We start from the raw sequence: 18,400 nt of genomic DNA, 5'->3' as shown, positions 1-18,400 counted from the left end.
GAGGACCAGTGGGGAGAGTGTGGGCATAGTGGACATGAAGGAGTAACAACTGCTGCTTTTTTCTTTCTGCTGTGTTTCCTTTGCTCTGACTTTTGAGGAGCCTTTGAGCAAGACGCTATACCTCCCACTGCTCTAATAGTTCTGTTCAGTTTCCAACTGTAAAATGGTCCAGTCGGGCACTTCCCTGGTGTGGGTATGTGCAGGGAGGCTATGTGGGTGTAAAGAAGGGAAATAGGGAGAAAAGACAAAGAACTGCTCACTTATTTCCACATAAAAAGTACCAGAAGAGACAGGTATCTTTAACACTGTAACTGTAATACACAACGTGGAGCATAGCTGGAGGAACTGGCAATGAAACAGCATCACCTTAGTCTTTTAAGGCCTTTTCATTTTTCATTATTTCAGAAGAACATGGCATTTTTGTTTGAAGTAGTAATGCATATACTAGTATATTCATAGAGTCATAAAATAGTCCATTGAAAGTTTCTACAGTGTGGTTTCAGCAAGACTTTTCAATAATATACAAACGTGTTTTAAAACCTTAAAAATATTATGCTGTATAAAGTTAGGTTCGAGTTAAGATAGCAGAAATAAGGGAATATACCGTGAAATAAGATACTTAATATATATGGTAGACGGTGCTTCACCTGTTCCAATGCCATGTGATGCTTTTGTTCAGCTGTCTTCATTTCACCTCTCAACTGCAGAATTAGTTGGTCTCGGCTCTTAACCTGAACATAAGCAAACACAAACGCTAGCACACATCAGTGATTTATTATTTGTGTCTAAGAAAAGCGTAGATAAAATGGGGAGCCAGAACCTCCAGGTGTGAGGTGTGCAGTTTCTCGTGGCTCAGAGCCAAATCGGCCTCCAGTCGCTCAGTGTTATGCTTCAGGTGAATGTACTCTTTGTGTTGGTCGGCCATCTTGGCTCTGAGCTCATCCTTCTCTTCACATAGTTTGTCAAAAGCTTTGTCTTTACCAAGCAACTAGAAAAAGACACATTGAAACAACCAATAAGGGGAATGTGAAAGTGTTTTGTTCACAAATTAGCAAACTACTTTTAAAAACATCTACAAAAACAACACGCTTGGTCGGTGTAAGCACAATGGAGGTTTGTAAGGGGTAAAACTGAAGATTGAATTAAGGTATTTTTCTTCTCCTAATCCCTTCTAATGGCAAACTAAAATAGGCACATGGTTAATATGCAGAGTCAAAATCTGTATTTATTACCTGTGCCTGACAGTCCATCTGGAGCCTCTTACAGTCTGTGAGGTCCTTCAGTAGAGCGCAGATTTTAGTCTCTCTCCTCTGAATCTGAAAGAACAAAACAAACCTTTTTATATTAGCCAAGGATATACACAAACCAGACTTTCATGTAGCACCAGATACTCTTTTGAAAATCAGTTACTTGACTTATTTTCTACTTAATCCATTTTAATAACAAATTCATATTTCATTATATGTACAGAGTGATTTCAAATTACACTAAAATAATTTCTTTTTTTCATGTCATTAATCTATGTGGTATTTACTATACTCATAAAGCAGACCTATTATTCAAAATAAACTTTTTAGAGCTTCTAACCATGCTATAGTTACAGTTTCCCCTTCTCCCTCTCAAAGTTGAATTTGGAGTAATTCGTGCATGTGAGCAATCTTTAATAATTTATTTTCAAGATGCCATATTGCCAATCAATCCCTGTTTTCACTGCCACTGGTACACACCCACTGTTTTGAACTGACTTTGTTCTCCAATTTCAATTCTTAATCGGTGATATGTGTAGGATTCAGTAGTAGTCATTTTGGTACAAATGAAAAAAAATTGATCTGCAGCTATCCATCAGAGGTAACGACAACTTCACCGCTCTTTGTTATGACGTTTACGCCAATGTCAGCTCCCACTGGGCACCACAGTTTTCTGATACGGCAGACAGATGTGTCTTTTAATAAATTGTTTTAGATTAATATATATGTATAGATTGTAACTACTGTATACAGCAGGCTCAAGCTCAGTATGTCTTACAAATATCCATACAGAAAATCCACAACTCTGATCATTTATATTAGTGACTACGCCTAGTAATTCAACATTTTCTGATGTCGTCTGAAACCCAACAATATATATACATGTACATTTGTTATATAGCATCTTGAAGGTATACGATGGTGGGCGGATGTCTGCACACTTATAGGAGCTGTTGTTTATTCCTTCCTGAAGCATACAGTGTGACGGCTGATTGCTTGTGTTTGTCCGTTACCTTGGTGACCTTCCCTAATTACCCACCTTTGAGTGTGTGCATGTGCCTTTTTGCTTTCATAGCTTTGGCTGAAGAGAAATGGTTTCATGATTTTTTTTCCAAGCCTTTTTGTTTCCCCTTTATGTTGACTTAAAATGTGCTTTTCCAGGCCTCAGCTTTGATCAAGGTCACTCTAATTGGCCATTTATCTGCCAATATGTACTGCATGGTTTAAGCCAAAGAGGTTATTAATTTGAGTCTGGACTTTTGACAGCAATAACGTCTCACTAAATCTTCAAGTTATATTCAGTCCTCGCCCCGGGAAGCTGAACAAGACCCTGACTGCTCTAATGTACACTGTAAAAATTAATAGTGCATCTTAATACAAGTTTAACTGAAGAATCGAAAATTACTTACATTTTTCAAGTTGATTAACTAATAACTAACCGCCTTTAGGTAAGTAAAAGCAGCAGGCGTAGTAAATCTTCTCATCTACTATTTTTGAAATTAAAATACTATATGGGCTATTGAGGGAATGTTACAGTTATGTTTTGATAAGTGATGTGATAAATCAGGGAAATTCAAACAAACTAGGGGTCACAAACTGCTAAATATACAATTAATCTGATGTTTTTCAATGTTACCTCATCAAAGACACACCTATAGTAGTGTTTTGTTTCATTCATACATGTTTCAGAGACCCTTTATTATTAGTCTGTCTACATCTCCAAAGCTCAAAATGCTCTATTCCACCTTGTGATGTCATGCAGTGGTAGTTTTGAAGTTTAGAGCTACCTTTTAGCTTTTGTTCAGTAGAGACTGGCAAATGCAGAGCTGAAATCATAAAAAAATAAATAAATAATCTAACCTGTGTATTTAAGAAGGACCTATTTACCTTTCCCTTAAAAATATAAACAGGAGCAATTTGTTACCTTTACCATAACCACTGCACCAATAATTCATCATAATTTATCATAAGACTTGAAATGGTAAAGATGACATCCTTCCTGCGCTTATTCCTTTATTTTAATTGAATTTGTCTAATACCCTCATTTGATGCTGTAATATTGTTAAGTCTCCTCTCTCTTACTACATGGGCTGACGTCAGTTCCACATGATCCACAGATTGTTTTGACCCAAGTTGAGAGCTCGTTTGTAACTGTCTGAGGGGATTGATGGAGTTAACGTGGCTTTTTGACCCCTCACCTCTGGTTGTCAGCGGCCAGTCTTACTAAACGCACTAAACATGACTTATAACATGGGAAGAAAAGGCGAAAAACTAAACAAACACCGCGTGGCTACTACTAACAGTATGACTAAAAGTTACAATGAGTATTACAAATGTATTTGACAGACACAAAAGTTCTGTCATTGAAAAGATTCAATCAGAAGAGAAAATCAAAGGTAAAGTTAACTGAAGTGCTTTAATACATACAGGATTCGATTTTAAATTTCTGAAAGGTCAATAATAGGCTAAGGACAAAATTATTAATTCTGATGCAGTGTGAATTGATTTTTCCTTTTCTTTTATGGCAGTGAAACACCTTTTTGTTCATATGCCTGCAAAGAAGTAGGAATAATTTGACTGATGGGGAGTGCAACTCAAATAGCAATTTTGTAAAAGAAAGGACATTTTACAACTTAAAGAAAAGCTGTTGAACCCATTGGCACCCCATGAATTTAAGCACAAACCATAAAAAACAGCTACACTCCATAGACATCATCACAGCACTGACTGAAATCAGAATTAAAACTTCATAAAAATAACCTGGACTATGATTTCACGGACATCACAGAGGAAAGCACAAACATGTTGAGACGTACAAAAGATTGACCCAGCTGTAATTTCTTGTTCCAAATAGCAGTCATTTCACTTACCCGCTGCACATACAAGCCTCACTTCCTTCAATTTTTTTAGATCTTCGTGCGATTTATCTTTAAGTGTGTGTGTGCGAATTCCCAATGTGAGTGTGTGATAGGCAGAATGGATGCTGCTAAACACTGGAGGATGTCGTGTCAAAACAGACAACTTGTCAAAACGACAAGCTAACTAGGTCAATCACAAAGTTTAAGAAGAAAACTTTGGAGTGGAGCTTTGGTTTATGCATATCTCCTCCACGTGGATGTCGACGCCTGTGTTATGATAAGCTGCTGAACGAATCTGCAGGAGGGGACCACCAATATCGAAGGTATTTTTAAATCAATGAGCTCTTAAGTGTATCGCAGTCTCAATGTGTTGGCACGTACACACACAACACTCGGCGTAGCTAGAATCCCCACTGACAGGCAATGACAAGATAAAGAAAGTGGGGAGAAGGCTACAGAAGGGGTAGAAATAATATTTGAACAGTCAAGGGGGTGCGGGGGGCAGAGGCAGAGGGGGGATAAAAGCCAGGAGTGGCAAGGCACCAGAAGAAATGAGCAATAAGAGAGATCAAGAGTTAAAAGAGAACGCAGAGAGAGAAGGCGCTAAGCTATTCTGATAGTTGTAAAGCAGGAGCCATGTTTGTCCAAGTCCTACCTTGAAGACTCCAACAGCCTTCTACTATAATTGACCTGTCTTCACAACACTCTCTTGCATTTTACTTGACCTTACAACTCAAAGCACTTTATAATATGCAATCTGACTTGTTCAATCCCTCTGCATTGTGCACAAGTTGGACTATTTAAACTCCAGATTGCATAGAATAGAATTATAGTATAGAACAGCATAGAATTGAAATTGAAAAAGCAATCTTTACACAACGGAATGGGACAATGGAAGACATGTGCTTCTCCTTGTAATTGGCATTCAATGTACAGAGATGGAACACTATATAACCAGGGTATTACAAAGTGTACTATATGTCATCAAAAGCAGGCCCCAGAACTCTTCCCTATATATTTATCAATGAAAAGAAAATATGAAAAGGAGGTTTGAAACATGGAAAAAATATGTTTCCCAGATCCCAGATTTGAATCTAAAGTTATATTCAAGGCCTGTAATTGTTTTTTACTGTCTCAAAAACATGAAAAACGGAACTAGTTCATTTTAAATGATTTTCAGCGGTCAAAAGTTATTCCTCACTTAACTTTTAGAGCATTCAGACCATCCTAATTATTAACTGTGACAAAATGAGTTTCTTGTATGCTCTTTTTACTACAGCTAGCATATTTACCTCAAGAACAGCTTACACACTAAATCTGTACTGGGGCAATCAAATGTTGTAAATGTTTAAAGTAACTTTAATTGCCAGGTAAAAAGCAAAATTGCTATGTTGTAAAAATAAGGCATCTAGGCTATCTTTTAAATTCACAATTTGGCAATAAGAGGAGTTATTCCAGTTAGTTGGTCTGCTTATATGAAACAATTCCTGTCAGCAAATAATCATTCTTGTAAACTTGTATCCTCATGCTAAATGCACAATATATTCTGGCTGACTCAAATAATATTTCAGATTCATGTTTGGCTAGAGTGAATATGGTGAAATATTTCCCTAAAGAAGTGGTTTGCTATTCTTCTCTGGAAACTTGTCTGTGAAGCGTCTGTGAGAGAATGAGTCAGCACTAGTAGCTTTTCGGCGGCGGGTTGACAGTATTTGTTCAGCTGTGCTAATGTTAGGACATTTGAAGCGGCACAGAAAAATACTTAGTGCGAGTTTCTCTCAGTTTCACTTAAATTCAAGTGGAAGCAGGAACATTCCCTTTTCTCTCACTCACACTCGTATTGTCATACAACAGCTCAAGACGTCATATAAGTAAGGATATGTGTTTAGTGGATATTTAACACATTGTGGGGACTAAAATTAAATAATATAGGGATTTGCCTTCCTTATGGGGACAAAAATCAGGACCCCATGAGGTAAATTCTTATATTAGAACAAGTTTTAACTTCAGATATGAGTTAGATTATGTTAAGATTAGAGTTTAGGTTAAGTAACTATGGTTAAGGTTAGGATCAGTCTCCAGGAAATGAACGTAAGTCTACATACTGTCCTCAAAAAGCATGGAAAGCCATATAGTATTTGTGTATGTGTGTGTGTGTGTGTTCGTGTGTGCGTGTGCGCAGATCAGACGGCCAGCTCTTGGGCTTCTAAAGCAGGACCAGATGTGCAGAAGAAACCAGATCCCCCAGCACTGTGTAATGATCCATAGGTTGACTTAACCAATCCAAACATAAGAGATGGAACGCAAACCCACACTCCAGCCAGCAAATGCATATACACAATTATTTATGCTAATTAAAATAAGTTAAGATGTATTTGAAGTGGGGAAGCACTCAAGTAAAGATATTGTTACAAGAAAACAATAAGTAGGACATAGATATTTCTCACGTAATGGCTTAAAGCGCTTGACATAAAGTACTTTTGAGTTTGTGCAACTAAAACAAATACTATCATTGCTGCTGCTGCTGCTACTACTACTACTACTACTACTACTACTACTACTACTACTACTACTTCTTCTACTACTGCTTCTATTACTTCCATTACTTACTTCCATTAAATTCCTTAACTACCATTACTTCAGTCACAATTGTCACTGTCCTTGCTTTAAGTGGCTGTTATGAATCCATACTGTATGTAAATAATCTCATGTCATAATGATATCTGTTAACCATGTTTTGAATATGGCTAATTATTGCATGTAGTATTGTATATTGAAACAATTCACAAACTGCTGTAATTTTAATTATGAAGTAAATCACTAATGTTGGTGTGGAGTATCTCTCCAACCTTAGCTAATTGAAGGTTAAACTCAAACCACTATTCATAAGACACTCCTTGGGCCTAGAATCAAAAGGGCTTGTTAAAGAGCAGCACAGCATATGAATATGAGAACTGTTGCTATCAGACGGAAAGAAGAAATTAAGAGAAATAATCGAAAGGCTTTTCTTCATCAAAAGTGTATGCATTTAATAAGACTCTAAATATCAGACCATCCCATTACCCATTATCTAAAACCTTATTATCTGCACTATTGTAGAAATAGACAATGCCTGTCAGTGTGAATATTGCATAGGGAAATTGAATATTTAAATGAATCCATCACCTGTACAACCCCTCTTATCAGCTCCATTGTGGGAAAGACAATGCATTACATTAAAGTGAATATTACATTTCATCTAAAAATTGTATAGTTTTAAGTTGTGTGGAAAAACGCAGAGCTTAAAGACATTTCCTTTGGCCATGACTCTGTTTCACAAGTTGTAAAACACGCTTTCTTCAATATGTAAAATACATTGCTGTTGAATTTGTAAAGCAATATTTGAATTCAGACCTTGGGGAAGAAACCAATTTACCTTTTTTTCAGTGCTCAGGCGCAAATGAATTAGTTCTTCCTCTAGACGCTCCACCTCTTTGTTAGCAGTTAGAAGAAGGTCTTGTATCTTTTCCTTCTCTCTTCTTTCGTTTTCCAGATTATGTCCAACCTCGTCCAGGGACTTGCTTGTTTCACTCACCATACATTCACTGTTTTGCAACTAAAAGCAAAAAACACAAACAAATATTGAAGTTGTCAGAGCTTTCCAAAATGGACAGGGACGGTTGGGACTCAAAAAGAAAATAACGTGACAAGATGGTAAAGTGTAAATTAGGAACGCTTGGCCCAGTCTGGTCTCCATAGCATTGGATGGGAGCGTCATAAAAGCTTTGTGTTAATCTGGGGAGCCCTACACTTACCACTTTGTCTCAGGACCAATAAAACTACATGACTACACAACATAAAGTCGTAGTACACTATCTTTAGCTTTTCAAATGCAAATCCAAAGCTAAGAATGTTAACCCAAGTTAGAACACTTTTGTTGCGTCAATAAAAACAAGCGTTCGCCTGTAGTTAGTTACAAATACAAAATAATGTACTGAACAATATAATTCTAATAGACAGGGCATTGGACATCTTAAGAAATAATCTTTAGAATTTTGCCCTGTGTTTGGTAAGGTTAGTTGGATTTTTTTTTTCTCCAACTTTTAATATTTGCTTAATATTCTTTACTCAGTTTTGGTCTTAACTTTGTATGTGGTATTTCCAACATATAAAAAAGGCTATTCCGCTTCCACTTGTCACTGGTAAAGTAAGAGATTGTAAGGAGGGGTGAGTACTTGACAGTGGAGCTCAACAGTCAAAGCCCGTCAAGGATCTGGAAGAAAATTTCTCATAAATTTTCCTCAAAGGCATAAGCTAATCAGCAAGGTGGAGAGTCAAAAAATGCAATACTTAAAATTCTACAGTTTTAATTACTTTGCTTCCGAACCAGTAGGTCTGTCCTGATAACAAATTTTGAAGTACGATATGTTGATGAAGTAAATATCGATGGTAATTGATAATTTATGCTACTGTAGCTCATCTGCATCTGTAATGAGTCATAGAAGTTATTAATTCAATCTTTTATGCCATAAAACTTATAAAAATAACCAAAATCCCCCAGTGATGCAAAGAAAAAGTACAGATGACAAATACTGACTCTCAGAAAACACTGTTACAGCTTTTGTATATTGAATGATAAGTCGATACAGGCCTAAGAAACAGTATTTCAAATTAAATGTATAGGTCTTGCGGTCATTAGTTGCCACATTGGTGATAAGCCCTCAGCAAGATTTCAAGCTCTGTCTATGGGAAAAATGAATGGGGAAAAATTACCTCTAAGTGGGTGGTCACTATTGGGCTCCAGAGAGTCACAGGGTTTCCTATATATATAGCTATATAGTGCGTTATATACTATACAAGCATGTCTCTCAGGAAGATTGACACTACATTATCACTTTGTCCATCTATTCTGGTTAGTTCTAGTGGAAGTAATAAGCTAGTCTCTATTAGAGTGTCCTGGTGTTCCTTAACTCGAGTAACTTACATGCTTTTACAGTGAAAGTATTTCATTTAGTCGACCGGCCCGGCTGCAATAAACCACCAATGGCAAATAAATGAGTCAGATTGGTCAAGGACACGGTAAATGGGTTAATACAGGCCTAAAACACATCACTTCCACCAAGCATTCCTACAGGGCGATGAGCAGTGAGACTAACACAGCGAGCGAATTAGAAGAAAAAGAAAGGGATGGACATAGAAGAAACCTAAAGGCCATTCAATTCATCACGCCTATGACTCTTTAATGTCCTCATTCATTACCATTGCTTCTCATCGCAGCATGGGCCAGACTGGACAAGAGAGACGCCAGATACAAAACACAGAACAAATATTTGAAGTAAAATAATGAGTGAATCAAAGCGAATAACAAAAGCAGATTTTAACCCCTCCCCCAGCCTTGTTCTTCCTCTTTCTTGCTAAGTGATATTCATATGAACACGCTGCTTTATTGTACAATGAGCCAACCCTCTGCGGAGCGAAGACGGTGGCGATGAGTTATTAAATATGGAGAGAGGGCGAGAACGAGAAGGCGTGGGTGGAGGGGAAGAAAGAAGAATGATTAACTGTGAAGGAAGTCAAAAAAATGATCCCAATTCCCACATGTACCTGACTGGATCTGATTTAGAAAAGGTTGCCCAATCCTGTTCTTATTTAAGTAGTGCTGTGCTGTGTGTGCATGTGCCTGGGAGTGTAAGAGCTGAATACTTGGTTCTGTAGAGTAGCTATCCGCTCTTTGAGTAGTACATTGTCCTGGGAAAGTGCCTGTGCATGTTTCTCTTTCACGGCTAAGGTCCTCTTCAGAGAGTCCTCGGTGCTTTGGAGAGTGACCACATCCTGGTCCACACGCCTCACATGCTCTTCATGGGCTTTCAGCTATAGGAAACACACAGGGAGAGACAGGCATTTTATCATATGGATTATATATATGCTGTAACCTGCTTGTTCCTATAGATAAGTCATTGCTCTCTCTGGAATGTTCCACAGTATGACAGTTCAACCTTACATTTATTCAATTACAGGTGTTTTTATTGTTCAAACTTGCCTAGAAAAACAGGCATTCTAACTGTGAGAGGGGTCGCCTCTTCACAGATGTGACCTGTGACTTGGTCTGGTTTGGTCTCCATAAAGACTGTGGAGCATTCCAAACAAAGCAATAACATCGCCATGGAGACAAGCATTTAACAGGTCCTCCACCAGAAAAGTTACAGAGTCCACCTTTAAGTTAAGGCAATTTCTAAAGATTCATTGTCCTTGTAAGATAACCTCTCCCACATATTTTTCCAATGTGTTAATGCCACTGAGACAGCCTGATTAAGCAATTGTGCATGAAGAATGTCATGTGAATTCAAGACAAGATATCTAAAGTGGAAAGTAAGTCACTATATTAAAGGGCCCGTATTATGCAATTTTCTGATCAATTTTAATGTTGTTTCCTCATCAAAAACATGCCTGGAGTTGTGTTTTGTTTCATTCACACATTTTTAACACAAAAGCTCGACGTATTTAGGCTGAGTCCTTCTCTCTGTCAGAAAATACTGTACCTTATGATGTCATGTGGTAATCCACTGTGTTTTAAACTCCATACACCTTCACTAGAACCCTTAACCACTAAAACCATAATTTTAGCCTTAGAATTGCCAGTCTCTAATGAACTAAAAAAGAAGGTGAAAAGGTAGCTGTTAAAACTACTGCTTCATGACATCACAAGGTGGAACAGAGCATTTTGAGCTTTAGAGATGTAGACAGCTTAATAATGCAGGATTACTCAAACATGTGTGAATGAAACAAAACACAACTCCAGGCATGTAAGCTCACGAGAGTCTATTTCACATAATATAGGACCTTTAATATTGACTTTGTTAGAAACACCACTGTCCAAAGTCAAGCCTGCCTATATGACTCATAGCCGGTTGTCAGGCTTTTGCCACCCACAACTGTTAATGGAAAACAGAAATAGTAAAGGGAAGATGATAAAATCTTAGGGTCTGGGGATTTAAAGCTAAAAAAAGTCAGATTTTTTTGTTTTTAGTATTTTTTTTACACATTTTTACACTATTCTCAGTTTTGTTTGTTGCATAGTTCACACAATGAGTTTTATCAGAAGTCTAGAAGTGGTTGGAGATCACATGATTGAGTTGTGTTAGAGTTAGACCAAGCAGTGAATATTGACTTGAATTCAACATTGTATTAGTTGGACTTTTCAAAACCAAAAACATAAATAAATTAGCGGTCTTGTGATTACTGGAGCAGACACGCGCTGAACTCCTCACCCCGGTGCATGAGAGAGAGAGAGCGCGTGTGGCCTGTACAAGTCCTTTCCCAAATCAAAGCCTCTATTCATTAGCACTGCTCTAAATGAGTCCTGTGTTAGATTAGATAGGAGGCCTCTTATACAGACAACACATATTAATACATACAGTTCTGTGCTGTGAACCGTGGAAATAAACAAAGAAATCTGTCAATGAAATAATAATGGACACACATTTATTTAATTAATTATTATTATTATTAACTTTTTATTAGATGATTGAGAGATAGAACAAAACTTAAGCAAAAGATGTCTGCAAAAGCTGGTCTTAGCTTGTAGTAGTAATGATACCTAGACTCAAACATTCTCGTTCAGTTATTTTCCCGTTGCCTTTGACAGTGGAAAGTCACAATATGTCATGATACAAAAATTTCAAACTCACACAAACACAGTCATCATAACAATTTTAGACAATAGATTGAAAATTACAATATGAAATAAATTCTTATACCTACTACTTCTGATCAAAATAAACACTGTTCAGAAAAGGTCAAAAAGTATCCTTCTTTTTTGAGTGACACTTGCGTTATTGTACAAGTTTTTGTATTTATTAATATCTGGGTTTTGGCACCTTAACATTAGCATATTTGACCAACATAAGTGACCTTTTCATGACAAAAATAAATAGGCTTAATAAAAGGAATTGGTCATTTTTAAGTGTGCATTTTTCACACTTAAAATGAGCAGCAGCATTAGTATCTGTCTATGTGTTTCTGCTTTGGCACAGTCACAGCCACTGCCTCTGCTCTCCAGACACTCCACCAAAGTGCATATATCATCAAATGTATTGTAGCACTGAGCTAAAGGTTCTCTTTTATGGACTCGACTCATCCAAACTATAGCTAATGGCTGGAACAATTACAAGCTGTGAGGCATCCAGTGTTGTGACACCGAATTTAATTATACTTTTATCTGACTGTTCCACAGATCTCAGACTTACTATTGGGAAATTAAATAAGTTTCACAACACCAGAACCATGCATTTTAATGCTTTAGAAGTTAGGCATGGAGAAGATGGGAGACAGATAAAATAATGAGCAAATGTATAAAAATAAATGTCAACACGATTTTGTATCAAACTTGCAAAGGTATTTAATCCCCCTAGGCCTGTCACATAACACATTCTGAAGTACGATATATCGCTGAAAAGAATATAGACAATAAACGATAATACTGAATCTATTTTATGACACAAAAACCCAAGAACAGATTTAAAACAAAAAATATTCTTAATGTACAATACTGTTAAAAAATCATGAGTGAAAATTAAACATTAAAGTCTGTAATGAGTCATAGAAGTTATTAATTCAACCTTTTACATCTTAAATCTTATAGTAGAACAGAAAAATAATAATAATTTTCCCACTAGTACTAAGACAAAGATATCACAATAAATATTGAACCCAAAAATATATAGTTCCAGCTTTCATATATTTAACAGTAAATCAATATATTAATTATTGTGACAGGGCTAAAGTTAGCATCAGGAAGGGCATCTGCTAGAAAACAGATGACAAATCAATGCATGAATGATGTCTTACAAGAAGCAGATCATTTGTTGTGGCAACTCTTCAAGGAATAAAGCCAGGGAAGAATGGGGTAGAATAACGAATATGCTCTAGAGTTATTTGGATTCCAAGTCATTTAACATTTTAAATTATATAATTATGCCTTATTTGACACCAGTCTCTTGCTATTTTTGCTACTTATTTAGAATGTATTATTACCATTTATATTTGTGCTCTTTGTTATTATATTATATTGTGATAAGTGAGCTACTGTGTCCATATAAATTCCCTTGTGGATCAATAAAATTTGTCTAAGTCTAAGTTAAATCAGTACTGTCTGGACCATCCAACCATCAGCTGGTTCAAAATCACCACTTCTCACAAATGAAGCCCAAGGTCTTTTTGGCTCTGTGCCCACTTTCAGAACTCCATAATATTGTTACATAATTAATACATTACTATGATTTTTCTCTCATTTCCCAGCCCATGCCTATCAGAAATGATTAAAAGTTCCCATGTGGCTTGAGTGAAGATTTAATTCTCCAGTGGGCGAGTATAGGACCTTAGCTGGAGGTCCGGAAGAAAGAATATCAGATTTGTGATTTTATTTCAAATGAGTGCTTAAGCCTTCGACTTTCATATTAGTCGAACCCCTATTGAGAGAAACCTCAATCTGATCAAGTCTCATTACTTTAGCAATCAAAGTTTCGCCCCTGGGGTCTGCTGGCCTCTCTCTCCTCCTCCTCCCGCCATCTTTTTATGTCCTGTGTTTTTGCCACTAAAGCACTAGAAAGAAAGAAAGAAAGAAAGAAAGAAAGAAAGAGTGGCTTTAGCAAATCCTTCATTGGCCCGAGACTATCCTCCATCTCGGATTATGAATAGAAATAGAAGAGTTGAGGACAAAAGAGGGAGGGTTGAGGTGGGAACAGGCTGGGTGTGAGTTCTGGAGTTATGGGCACAGCGAGAGGAAGAGGAGAGAGAGGATGGCTAATATAATTGAATTAAAAAGATGGAGCGGGGCCATTTCTAAGCAGGTGGGAGTGTGGAGTGAGAAAGAGCAGGCGAGATATTAACTTCTAATAAAAGACAGATTAGAAAGTGGCTAGGAGGACGGCTCTGTCTTTACCTGTGGGAGTGACAGCCCCCACATAACCTTTTCACTGCAATATGCACACTGATATTGGCCACCATATTCTGATCTCACCACATAGACAAAATCCACAGAATCTCACCAGCAATGTTGACATACGACACAACGTATATGGTATTTATATTGAAAGTGACATTTGAAGACACACACACAGACTTGAGTGTGGCAGCGGTACGTTTTCAGTCATTCAGCAAGTTATACCTGCATCAAGACAATAATACAGCTACTGTTGTATTAGCAAGGTATTAAGTCAAGGCTTAAATAGACATATTATGCAAAATCAGCCTTAATGAACTTTTAACCTTGTTGTAATGGTGTTCCCTCATCATTAGCTTACACAAAGTTGCATTTCGATTGGTACATGCAGGTTTGAGTTATTCTCCATTGTCCTGCATATTAGACTTGTAAATGAACATTTGCTGCTTGTTACAGAAAAACTATGAAATTATGAGGGGGCAGGGCTTGTCAGTGCTGAAGTTTTTAACATGAAGTTACTGGTCCTGTTTCTATTATGATTTATTATGTTATAGATTAATATTGTGGTTTACAAAGAACAAAATGTAAAATTATGATCTACGGTAGAGTTAAATTTGAAGTAGTTGAAAAATGCATGTCTTCTTTAAATTAATGTCAGTTTGTATAAAAGTGTGGCAGCGTACCAATGTCTCACCTGCTCTACATCTCATACAAAAACATCTGAAAAGAAAAATGAAACAGTAAGTTTTATTTTGCTCCTAGTAAATGAAAGTAAGCGTGAATGTCTTTAGGTCAGCTGTTGCAAATCGCCATAGTTCAGTTCATATCCCGCCTAAAGCCCATAGATAAACAAAAATATATAAGTATAGTAGCTACATTGTTGGCCTGGTACAAGTTATATCAGATGTGAATGCAAAAGTATGTGACATTTGAAGGCACGCGCACACACAAACACACACAAACACGGCCTCAGAATATGACAGAAATGCATTATCAGCTCTATCCAACACGCAGCCGCCATCAGATAATGAAGACACAGCTCTTTGGGAAGCTGCTGCTATACAGACAATTAATTAACTAATTGGTCTAACGAGCTTGTTAATGCTGTGCTTTTTTTTGGCAGCTGGCGTGAATACATTAACAAGGCTAATTCAATTAAGCAGGTGCACGTATCCCAGGCGGCTGTGGGAGGGCGCACACACAATCCTACAGGTGTTGTGTACAATCGCGCTCCATTTGACTGTGATGTCTCTCTCACTGAAACCTTGGCATTCGATCAAAAGACTAATGATATGCAGATCAAGTACAGCGTGTTGGTGTGTGTGCGTGTGTGTGTGTCTCAATGGGCCCATGTGCCTTTGAATTAGAGGTACAGCTCAATACACTCCTCTCAGCATTAGTAACCTGTATAATTGAAAGACTATAAAATAAGTGGGTGGAAAACTGATTGAAGCGCTATGATAGCATAGTTAAATTAGCTTACAGCATCCCAGGGGTCAGCCAATAAAATTAGCCAACGCTTCACATTGCAATGTAATTTTTAATTTGCTGCAAAGCATCTCAGTAATATGTACTTCTGTTCTTCAAGGTCCCCACTGCACAGAAAGACAGTCTTTTACATTTTTGTTTGTAAAGATTTGATATAAGCAGCACTTGGTAGAGCATTAGCCCAATGGCCTGCAGGTCGATGGTTCAGTCACCACTCCCACCAGTGCATAGTTTGGCTGTGTCCTTGTGACCTAAATGCCTTGCCTGTAGTGTGTAAAATAGTGTATGGCTATGCAAATAGTTCCTTAATATGTGCTTTCCTGTTAGACTAGTTCGTACAGACAGAATAAGCATTGTACATATATGCCATACTGGAATTACAGGATTTTAGTAAAATCTAATTTTGCCATTCTCCTCCTCTCCTCCTCACAGATATACATCACATTTTCAGTGTATGGAATGTAATTTGTAATTTGTTTCACTAATGGTTAACCTCTATGTATGTTTATTATTATATTTTGTGTTGGTCATTGGGTGGGTTTGGTTGTTATTCTAACTGTAATATTAGCACCTCCTCTATTGGCTGACTGAATCGCCGAGGTCGGTGGTTAGCTAAAATACCATACACATAATAGTACTGATTAATTTTCTGTCTTCATTGTCCTGCCCCTCCCCCCTTCACATGTCCACCTCTCCTCCCCCAACTCCGACTGCTGAATATTAAAACAGTTCCTTTTTTAATTTCCAGATAACCGCACTTCATTTTTCTCCCCATGTCATGGTGCTGTGACATGGGGCTGCCTATATGTGCTGCATGTGAGTTATTGTAGTTGTTATCGTCCGCTCATTTATTGCCTGTGTGTCATACTGCAGAGTATCCATTGCTAAACCATTACCTATATGTGTGGCAGTCACACCCAATAATAGTATTAGCAATGTAAACGCGAATAAATGCAAATCACATGAAAATGATATGCAATGATTTCCAATAATCATGAAATATGAACAAGCATGTAATTATTATAATCATACACACATTTGTTGTCAGCATGTACACACAGCCCAACCACTAGTGTCAACGTCTAATGGCTTTAGTGGAAATTTCATCTCGATCTATCCACCACCCATGGCAGTCCTATGTCACTAAATGACACTATTTTTAGTTTAACCTAGATAAGGGCTTCTCCACAAAGTGCTCAGGGCCATTCAAACCAACAGGAGAAGTCCTCTGTTTACTCATATGAAGGGCATCAACAGCTGCTCTCACTTTTCAGTTTTTCCAACCTGCTTTGTTTGCTTCCCTCTCTCATATTACTCCACATCACCTGATTGCATAGCCTGGAACCTCGCCCAGGAAACTGAGGAAGTGGGAAGTGATTTGGAAAAATGAGGGCAATAAAAAACACAGGGATGAATGGAGAGATGTGATATAAGGTAATATGCTAACCCAATCAGCTGGCTGCTGTTTGCCGACAGTATAATCAACATATCGGCCTAATGTCATTACAGCTATATGAGAAATAATATTGCGTGAAATGATATTGTGCAGCGTGCACGTGTGGTGCACATATGAAGGAGGCAGTGTTAATGTATATGTCACTATCATGTTCCAGACAGACACACCTGCACACACAAGGTGACACACATCAAATTACACACACAAATTACATATCGAAAAAGGATGTTTCTTTTTTTATCACACCAGGCAAATTAGACAGAGGAGAACATGTCCAATCTTTATGGTGATGAATTGATTGATTTTTGAAGCCTATTTAGTTTCAGCATTGTTTCCTGTGTTGTCATTAATTGCACCAAATATTATATGGATTATGACTTTTCAGTACAATACAAGATGTGTTTCAGACACTAACTACAAAAATGCAGACAAGCAAGTCTGTCACATTTACATATTTACGCGAACACACAGCGGATGGCTTTGACAACAAAGGATATTAGTTAGTGTGTGGCTTCCATATCCTGAATGCATAGGCCACTGATGGCCTCTATTGATGGACATTGGCGTGAAGCCATCACTCAAGTTATGGAGCTTTAATTGGAGACAGCATAAAACGATAAACCAAGAAACATGCATGGCTGAACAGCCCAATGTAAACCATTAATCATAGCACAGGCACAGACAAGTGGCCAGCACACACACAAACACCTTGGATAGTGCATATTCGCACACACTCAGTGGGAGCGTGGCAGAGACAAGTGTCCCAGTCACATATTCTCATGATAGATGACCCATTTAACTTTGATTTCAGAGAGAAATGAGCTCAGCAGCGATACAGGGTAACCACACACACAGTACATTCACACATACCTACACACACTGCATTTATGGAGCCTGTACATTTAGTTTATATGTATATAACAGAAGCATTATCTTGTAGAAGCACATGCACGCCCCCCTCTCTCTGCTCTCTGTATCAGCTCACTGACACTCTCACTCATTTACATGGAGGTTATAATAGGGGCATGATTTGTGATGTAAGCAATCACAAGTGAAGCACATGATCAGCCCCTGTGTCACAAGTTACACATGTGTGTATGGTCATAAATAAGGCGGTACCTGAGCACACACACATACACATAAATATATACAGTACACCCCATACACTACAGAGGTGAAATGAGACATGCCAATAAAATGACTGTAATAGGGTCTGCAGGCTGAATGGCAGATTTTAAACATACAGATATTTGCTGCCTAGAATGTTTATTACTTATTACTGTTAAATATACATTTGGGAAGAAATACAGTATGTGTTTAAAAAATCTTCTGCAGAAACAAGTTATTAGTAGTGCAACAAACTAAAGTTGAAAAAGTTTGCCATATTGGTGTATGCAAGTTCAACACACCAACAAATAAGCTTGTAAAGAAG

General features: G+C 37.6%; 1 protein-coding gene across 1 annotated transcript in view; it reads right to left on the bottom strand.

Annotated features, from left to right (window-relative positions):
- Positions 1 to 18,400, bottom strand: part of LOC110160863 (myosin-11-like) — an 84,905-nt gene that overhangs the window by 39,849 nt on the left and 26,656 nt on the right. The window contains exons 6-10 of the mRNA XM_055151263.1: positions 9,788 to 9,955; positions 7,521 to 7,700; positions 1,233 to 1,316; positions 821 to 988; positions 648 to 731 (exon numbers count right to left, since the gene is read on the bottom strand). Coding sequence (XP_055007238.1) covers positions 648 to 731; positions 821 to 988; positions 1,233 to 1,316; positions 7,521 to 7,700; positions 9,788 to 9,955 — 684 coding nt within the window. The remainder of the gene's footprint in view (positions 1 to 647; positions 732 to 820; positions 989 to 1,232; positions 1,317 to 7,520; positions 7,701 to 9,787; positions 9,956 to 18,400) is intronic.

Source organism: Boleophthalmus pectinirostris, unplaced genomic scaffold, assembly GCF_026225935.1.
Source record: "Boleophthalmus pectinirostris isolate CB_2022bp ecotype Guang Dong unplaced genomic scaffold, ASM2622593v1 HiC_scaffold_15, whole genome shotgun sequence".
NCBI classification, from domain to species: domain Eukaryota; kingdom Metazoa; phylum Chordata; class Actinopteri; order Gobiiformes; family Gobiidae; genus Boleophthalmus; species Boleophthalmus pectinirostris.
The sequence above is the reverse complement of the archived record's forward strand: the minus strand, read 5'-3'. Positions and strand labels throughout refer to the sequence as shown.